Source organism: Gavialis gangeticus, unplaced genomic scaffold (assembly GCF_001723915.1).
Source record: "Gavialis gangeticus isolate Ggan-Ray unplaced genomic scaffold, GavGan_comp1, whole genome shotgun sequence".
Taxonomy (NCBI): domain Eukaryota; kingdom Metazoa; phylum Chordata; order Crocodylia; family Gavialidae; genus Gavialis; species Gavialis gangeticus.
In genome coordinates this window covers 28402208-28411268 of record NW_017728996.1, presented here as the reverse complement: position 1 = coordinate 28411268, position 9061 = coordinate 28402208, and the positions used below count along the sequence as shown (strand labels likewise).

Sequence of the window (9061 nt, the reverse complement as noted above, 5' to 3'; positions counted from 1 at the left end):
AGGCTGCAGCTGGGGCTGCACTGCACTCTTTTCAGCAGGGACTGGGCTCGAGGTTGGGCTATGGAGGGGGGTGTAGCCACCCCAGATTTTGCTGTAGCCCCCCATAGCCCTGCTCCCAGCACTGCCCCTGCTCTTCCTAGGGAATGGGTGATGCAGTGTTGAGCCAGGTGGCACTGGGAGCAGGGCTACAGCAAAATTTGGGTTGGCTGCCACCCCCTCCTTAGCCCCTGCCCAGACCCAGGCCCCGAGAAGAGCCGGTGCAGCTGCAGCTGCAGCCTGCAGCTGCAGCCTGCCCACCCTGCACAGATCCGGGGGGCACATGCCCTCCCCCCTCCTATGCCATCCTGGGGTCTGCGCAGTAGTGGGAGCCACCCTGCCCCCCTTGACGAGCCATAGCTCCGTCTTGGGCCCTGTCCCACCCAAGCTGGGCAGCACTGCCCCTGCCCCCTCCTTCCCTTCCTGTGAGGGGGCGTTCATCTGCTCCCCCATGCCCCTTTCCTCTCCCTCTCCTTCCACCACAATGGACTTACCAGCTGCATGCAGTTCTCCACACTGCTAGGCTGCGTGCCTTACTGCATGCATGCTGCGCTGCAGCTGCATGCACGCAGGGGCATTTATTGGCCACATTGGGCCAATTTCCGATACAGCAAGTTTTCTTTACATCAGTACTCATCTGGTATTGGACTGATGTATCATTGCACCACTATTTGGAATGGATAATCTAGAATGGACTAAGTTTTCCAGTTTATAACAAGTCATGGGGGACAGGGAGCAGTCATTTTGTGCAGATAAAAAGGTAAAGGTTAGAGGCCAAGACAAAAGATATGTCTTTAGCTTTATTGGTATGCTATGTCAGCCAATATTTTACACCTCTACTAGATTACATGCAACTGGGGACCAAGAGGGATTTCCAGTGATTTAATGGTTGGCAGTATTCAAAGTTGTCAGATTTTCCAAGAGCTTTCTTACTCCTCTCCTAGTAGCAGCAATGTAAGAGTTCATTAGGTTGTATTAAACATACCTTATCCTTACACGTCTTGCTCCATAGAAGCTTTAAACATTTGGTCGTGCTTTTCATCCTTAAACAACTTGGGGGGGCATATTTACATACACTAAGTTACATTGGAGACTACAGATTAAATAGCAAACTACACTAGCTTTTCATTAATACTTTGATGACAGAAGATACTACAGAACAAATTACAGGTGCTACTGACAGGGCAGGAGGAAGCAAATACAGGTGTGAACGTACAATGTTCATCTTGTATTCCCTTTCTATAGGCACCCTCAGCTGATGTTTTAAATCTGACTGGCAAGAGTATTATTTGTGCAGACTTTCCTTCTACAAAGGATGAAGTATTCCTCTCTTAACAGATTCTGGTTGGCCTGTATTTTTGACGTTATGTTTTAGCTGTAATCCATAACATTATTAATATTGGGCAAGAGCTTGGCAGAAAACATTTACTATGTACACACTCTGAAGAGCATGTGGCAAATAGAATTGACTGGCAGGAGGAGAAAGAGCTAAAAATTTAAGCTTTCATTCTACAAAGTTAGCTTGAATTTTGGTAGCAAAAATCACTCTCCAAACAGGACCCAAGACAGTTCTCTCTCCCAGAGTCTGCAGGCAGCCCCAGTGCAGTTCCTCTCCGTAGTTTTCCCAAGGTCAGTCAGAATGAAAATATGGCTCAGGTTCTTTTCACTCTTACTGTACTTTCCATTTGGCAATAAAACGGACAGGGAGTGATCAATCTTATCCAGTGCTGCTTGAGGAAAATATGTAACCAACAGCAGCATGAAGAGGAAGCTACTCAAGAGGCAGAATGATGTAAACAATTGAGGCAGTAGGGGAGGGCAACAGATGCAAGAGAAATGGGGGAATGCAACATACTACTACTTTTCAACACCTTTTAAGTATATTAAGGTAGGTGACAGTTTACTTCTCAAGCAGGGTCTGTGGGCACAGACAGAAGTTACAATTTTCACCTGATTTGGCCACATAAAGCAGTTTTATAGCTGTTACCAAACACAAGTGCATGGCTGCAGACAGTTTAAAAAATGGCCAGTTGAGTGAAAATCTGAACCTTCATTGCGTGAAGAGTCAGATATAGACATTTCAGAACAGAGCATCTTCTGTAACTTGTGCCTGTACTGCCTCCCAGCCTGTCACTGTTTCCAGAATGAGAGGGGGGAAGAGAGTGGAGGGAGCTCAGTCTGGGGGTTTTCAGCCCCCCCACCACACTGTTGGATGGAGCAGGTGTATTGGAGCCTCCCTGAAGTGTGGGGCAGGGAGGGGGGCTCCAATTCACCCACCCCACCCTCCAGCACTGGTTGGGGAACCCCCTAGAACAAACTCCCTCTGGACCCTTTCCCCTTCTCACATTCTTAAATCTTTGCAGCTGTGCAGGGAGAAGGGGCCACTGCTAAGAGAAACTGGCTGCAGACTCAAAGCCAGCAGCTAGATTCCCCTCCCCATTGGAACCAATGGTGAACTTCTGTTTGGTCCAGGGGATCTTTGTAACTCAGAACACTTCCTGCAAAGCATTCTCAGTTACAGCGGGGAGCTGCACTTTTCGCTGCCCCTTAAGTCAGGCTGGGTAAGTATCCCAGTGGCTGACAGTGCTGAGAGGAGGCAAGGTGTGGAAATGTGGCTATTTTGCTGGCAGTGGCCTCTTCCTCCCAAGGGTCTCCTGTCTGTTCCTGGCTAGGTACTTAGTTAAATTTTCAAGGCCCATGCACTGGTGAAATATTAAAAAACCCATAGTCCATATGATGCATATGATGCAATATACAAAGACAATGTTCCCTTTAGCTTGGTACATTGTGCAATATGTTATTAATATGAATCATGTGAATTCAAAGGAAGTTTAGCTGAGAAACAGATTAACATTTAACATTTTAATTTTGGAACTTAAGCAGTTTCTCAAGAGACCCACAATGCATTTATTAACCAGCCAGATACTCACTTCTATAAACTGTTCTCAAAGAGGGTTCAGATGTTTTTGCAACCTCCCTACATGCTTCAGGTGTACTGAACAGATAATGTAATAATTTTGAGTGGCAGCAGTTATCCTTCTAATGTATTTGTAGGCTTAGCAGAATTTGATTTTTATTGAATAATTTTGACAACTAAAATTGAGGTTTATTTTTAAGCATTTATTTAGATTTTATCAATTTACATTTTCAGGATTGTGCAAGATTAGGGATGTGGGGGGCAGACAATTTAGCAATGATAATGACGGTATACTGTTAAAAGCTTTATAAAAATCACGTCAAAACATAAGAAGTATATATCCATAAATCATACCTGTTTTAAATCATTGTTCATTCAGCTTAGTTAGTCCAGCCCAGGCAAGACCCTGCTGCCATGGGGCTGGAGCCTCAAATCCTCTCCCTCTCTCCCTGCCCCCCCCATGGGCTTTGGGGCAGGGGTTTAAGTAGTCTGTTATCTCCCTCCAGCCCACTTCTGACACCTGTGAACCGGCAGCTAATTGCTTAATCCAGGTGTCATCAGCAAGGATCCAAGTTTTTCGTTTTCCCATGGAAAAACGGAGTAAGCTTCAGATTTTACCTTTTACCGGAGGCAAGCGCAGATTTCTCATTTTACCGGACAAGCCTGCAGATTTTAGTTTTGCGATGAGCTCCCTGCAGGCTGGCACAGTTCCAGCCTGCAGGGGCCTGGGAGGGAGCAGGAGAAAGGAGGTCAGGCAGGGGGCACCATGTGCGTGTACATCATGCACATGGCCCCAGGCAGCCTGGAGAGCAGCTCCTGCAGGTAAGTAGGTTGGGGGGAGGTATTGAGCTCCCGTGGGGTCAGGGCTGGGGCTGCTGCCCAGCCAGGCAGTGCATGGGGCTTGGGGCCACAATGAGCTGCTGCAGGGCCCCAGTGGAGACTGGGACAGGGTTGTGGGCAGCTTGTCGTGGGCAGGGAGGGGTGAGAAGAGGGGGGCTGGCTCCCCAGTGCTGCATGAAATCCCAAGGGGCAAGGGAGATCTGTGCCCCCCAGATCTGTGTATGGGGCAGGTGGTACGGGAGGACACACGCTGCAGGCTCAAGCTCCTGCCCTGCAGCCCTTCCCTGGGGCCTCTGCATCCCGGTGGGCACAACCCAGTGTGGCTGGAAACAGTGGGGCCACATGGAGAAGTTGCTTGCTGCTACAAGCTCCACGCTGCCCTGGTGATGCCTCCTCTGTGTGCAGGGCAGCTTTGATTAGTGCAAAGCTCTGCTGTTGCCCTTGCTGCAGCCATGCATAGAGGCGCGTTGCCAGCCAGAGCAGCACCAGGCAGCTTCTCCATACAGCCCTGCTGTTTCCTGCTGTGTTGGGTTACGTGCGCTGGGCTGCGGAGGCCCCAGGATAGGGCAGCAGGGTGGGAGCCTGAGCTCACCTGTGCCTGCCCCATGCACAGATTGGGGGGCATGGGTCCCTCCTGCCCCCTGGGGAGCACGCAAAGTGCCACAGAGTTGCCGCACCTGGCCAAGCACACAGCCCACCCCGTGCTTAGATCTGGGAGTCATGGGTCCCCCCTGTCCCCTGGAGAGTGCGTGCAGCAGCAGGGAGCCGGCCTCCCCTGCCCAAGCTCACAGCAGGGGGCTTCACTACTGCAGCAGCCACCACCTCCTGCCTGGCTGTGGACCCAGAGCCAGGACCCTGTAGCCCTAGCAGCCAGGGACCCCCTCCAGCAGGGCTGGGGGGCCAGTGGGGAGAATGTGAGGGGCACCAGCAGGACCAGGGGGCTGTGGGGGGGGGGCTTTTATTTTAATCATAGATTTGGGGGGGTTTAACAGAGAATGACATTTTTTAGCAGAGAATTTGTGATTTTTTTTAATCAGGGAAACCCAGGATCCCTGGTCATCAGGCCGCCCACTGTTTTCCCATTTAACCTCTCCACACTGTCCCTCCCACCTCTCTTTTTCCACTGTCCAGTAACAGGGGTAAGGGTTCCTTGTTACAGTCACTTTTCTGTTAATTTTGATTATTGCCACTGGAAATATTTTTCCGTCAGTCTGAGACCGTGCGGTGGAATCGCTGTCTATCAATGTTTATTGTTAAAAAGCCAAACCCTCGTATGTCTATGTATTTGTGCAATTTCAAGTTGCAAACTCTGATTCTGTCAGTGTCTAAAGGGGTAGCTGTACTGAAAAAGATGTTTCACCTCAGCTGGTCCCCCAACCCCACTCCCTGCCTAACACACCCCACCATGACAAAGCACCTTGGAGAAACGGAAAGTAGTGGAACATACTGTTTGCAATGTCTAGGGCAAGGCTACAACCTTTGTGCTGCCATATAACTTGAACCAGCAGACAGTGATTAAGATTTTTATATCTAGCCATTGGCTTAAATGTTTGGACTGGGTTAACAGTAGTTTATCACTATTACTATGGACATTTTATACTAGCCAGTGTTCTTTTCTGCCATGCGCTAAACTAATATTTTCCACATAACAAATACCAGCAATAGCTTGAAGCACATGCAAGATTCAGCTTTCTGAATACTATTAAAAAACCAAACCAAACTGTATTTTGATTCTTCAGATATTTTACTGTATTACAATTCAACAGCATAGAGTGCCGATATGCTGACATACTCAATTCGCATTTCCTCCATGGAAATTTAAATTGAACAGACCATTGTTTGTAGCTTACAAACAATATTATACATACCAAAAAAGCTGTGGAGACAATGAGACCATTTCTCTAGAGTGCAACTGGACGAAGAGAGTTTACAAAAGGTTTTGGGAATATATTCAGTCCATGATTCTCTTCCTTGAGGATAGAACCCAAGATAAACAACAAAACATGTGGTCATTGGATTGTTTTCCAAGATTAATGCCTATTTTCAAAACTGAAGTGACTTGACCAAGAATCAAGCTTAAAAAGCACACAAATGTCATGTCTTTTGGGAAACAGGCCCAGTATATATGCTAATTTATTACAAAAATCAATACCATATGTACTCATCATACTCAAGTCTTTACTATATATATGAAGCCAGTAAATCTGAAAGTTAGCTCCGCATTCTGAGTCTGTTTATGGTTACTCACTGAAAGCTAGATTCCTACCTTCATTTATCCCCAGAAAAGGTATACCACAGGCACGAAAGGCAGCAAACATTAAAGTTTCTCCCTGCTCCCCTGCCAAAAATACCTCAAACCAAACTTGAAGGGATAATCCTCAAGGCCAAGTAGTTTATTCTCCATGTCCAATCTGTCTGACTTTTCTCTGCTTAGATTGCCAATGGGTAGCCAAATGCTCAGTGGATGTCTACGGAGCTGCACCTATTTATTTCAATAGGATTATGCTGGTTACACTAGTAAGGGCTGGCACAAGGTGGTCTGCTACTTTAATTATAACAAAACCCTTGACCACTTTATCCTAAGCCACAGATTTGGACTTAGACCATTAAGGAGCCAGACTTAATTCAAATAGGCAACAGACTAATTTTTCGTTACCTAGTCCATCCCAGCGTATCATTTTCCACCTGGATTAGAATATACAGTAGCTAGCAAATTTGCGTAACTGTTGATTAAACAAATAACAGGAACAGATTTGAAAGATATGCAGCACCTTCAAACAGACGGAAGGGAAGTTTTACAGTTTATTTGACACAAAATGGTTACTTGGTGTTTTATAAATTAGGCACCTTAAACATACAATTTGAGACAGGTTACATGTATACTATGCTTTGGCCACATCTGTACAGCACCATCTCTTGAAAAAGACACTTAGCTTTTAATTCATGTTTGGAAGCAAATATTTATGAACTAAAACTTCAGAACAGCATCTTTCAAAGACCTCTTAAATTATGTAAAATACTGTAAGCCAAAAGACAAAAAGGAGTGCTCTTTTTATGACCAATCACATAATTTCTGGCTACTGAACAGTGTGTGAATGCAAGATATCTTTGGTTTTAATAGAAATTGTCCCAACTTCCTTTTCATTCTTGCAAGATTACATAGCTATCTAAGCTATAATAGGTTCATTTAGAATGAACCACAAAAAAAAAAAATCACTAATTTTTCTACCCTTATAAACCTAGGTATTTACATCTTCATTGGAGGTTCATAGCTTAAAAGTCATTGTACACATGCCACAAGTTTAAATTCATTTTCAGAGAAAAGAAGAGCAAACCTAAAAAAGCATGATTTATAACAGAACATGTGGGCACAATTACAGTGTAAATTTCTCCAAATCTGATGCATAAATCTGTTCTAGACATTCTTCTTTCACATCACCTATACATAGTTTATATAAACTCACCATACTTATGATCATTTTAAGGATATTGACACTTACAACGTTTGAACTGTGCGTCACTGTAAATGTAGTTGTCTAGTTCCTTAGAATGTGCTTCTACTTTTATGGCATAATGGGCAACATTATAGCATTTCATATAGTGCAATTCAAAAAACAGCACGAGTAAAAATTATTTAAATTTCACAATACCCCCAAAAAGTCCACTTCTATTTGATACTAAAAAGTGAAGTGACTTTTGTTACCTAGTTAGTTACAGATACAGAACTTGATAACATTTACAGTGACACATTTGACTAAATGCCTATCTTCAATAAATGGTCTTGAATAATATTGTGAATATACTGTCCAACACGTTAGAAATTTGTTAGAACTAGTTAAGTATCAGCGTAGTTTACATCATGACAATAGGACCATAAGTCAGTGGAACAGGAAGACCTTTTATCATTGTGACAGACAAAAACTTGCCTGATACAGTTGTCACCATTTCATACAGAAGGAAGTATGACTGATTTTAGTTTAACAAACAAAATTCCCAACTAACTACCACCATGGACCATAGGATTTTTACAGTTCATAAGATTGCTTTTTCAGCACCCACTAGCCAGCATTTCTTAAAGAATGCATGTCCACTACTTCTAGAAAACTCCTATGCCTTTTACGATATTTAGATATAGATATTTTTAAACAAAGAATGCTATACCCTAAACAATGCTGAGGAACATACAAAAATTAAATCTAAAAGTATATGCCCAGTTTAGACGCATCAGAGCAAAGTATAGTCTCAGAATATTTTCTAACATAAGGTGTTTTGGAGGCTTTTTGGTTTAGTACAGACACTGTTAATTTTTCAAGGCACCTTCACTTTATATTATTCCTGAATGTTGAAAAAAAGTAGAAGTCCTTATCCAATTCATTTTGCTTTAAAAATGGACAACTTTCAAGCTTAATCACAGTATTAAAGCATTTTAACCTGATCAAGAACATAAAAAGTAGAACTGCAACTGTGATAGCTGTGAAAGATTAATCTTTAAGTTCATATGAACAAGGCTGAATAGCTACAAAAAGCCCAATTGTTCTGCATGAAGAATCCCTTTTCACTAAATCATTGTTCTAAAAAAATATACAAATCCTTCCACTTAAATAACCACCCCAGCTTTTCTATCAGAAACATACTCCAATTGTTTTCGTTATTTACCCACTGATCCTTCACGTGGAATAGACAACCACTCCATTGATTTCTGAATTTACATCATTTCAGCAGAAAGTATAGTAGGAAATCTTGAAATACAAAAAAGTTCTTTTAAAAAACCTGACCTCTGCACAGTCAGGTGCAGGTACTATGCCTGAAACTGAGAAACGTGATGCATACCACACAGATAATTAATGTAATTTTACAAAAAAGGAATGGGGTTTCCAGTCTTTTCCCTTCTACCCAGGTAAATGAAGTCAGAGACTGCTAAGCCCACAATGAGCCTTGAAGATCTATGACATCTTCACACAATCCATTCTGGCAGCAGCAAGATTTATTGATGGTCTCCTTCAATCCTTCTCTTGCGAACTGCATCCATAAGAAAATAAAACAAAATTACACATTTAAATTGTAACCTCTTTAAGGATTTCCATTAGACCCCAGTACCCAAGCTAACCACTACTGGTCAAACCAAATAGTTAAGTAATAGGGCTGTGTGAAATTTTGCTGGCTGTTTCGACTTGTTTCGAGCTCGAAACAGCTAAATGAAATGAACAGCTTCGAAACAGCCTCAGAACAAAATGAGGCCAGTTGAAACATTTAGAAAGTTTCGAAATG

At 43.5% G+C, this 9061-nt stretch overlaps 1 protein-coding gene across 4 annotated transcripts in view; it reads right to left on the bottom strand.

The window, feature by feature from the left end:
* Positions 1-5518: 5518 nt before the first annotated feature.
* The window catches only part of LOC109288609 (tropomodulin-3), a 66472-nt gene continuing 62929 nt past the window's right edge, over positions 5519-9061 (bottom strand). For all 4 annotated transcript variants that reach the window (XM_019504222.1, XM_019504225.1, XM_019504223.1 and 1 more), the window contains one exon: positions 5519-8812. Coding sequence is in view for 1 of the 4 variants with exons in the window: in XM_019504225.1 (XP_019359770.1) it covers positions 8778-8812 (35 nt within the window). In the remaining 3 variants the exon portion in view is untranslated. The remainder of the gene's footprint in view (positions 8813-9061) is intronic.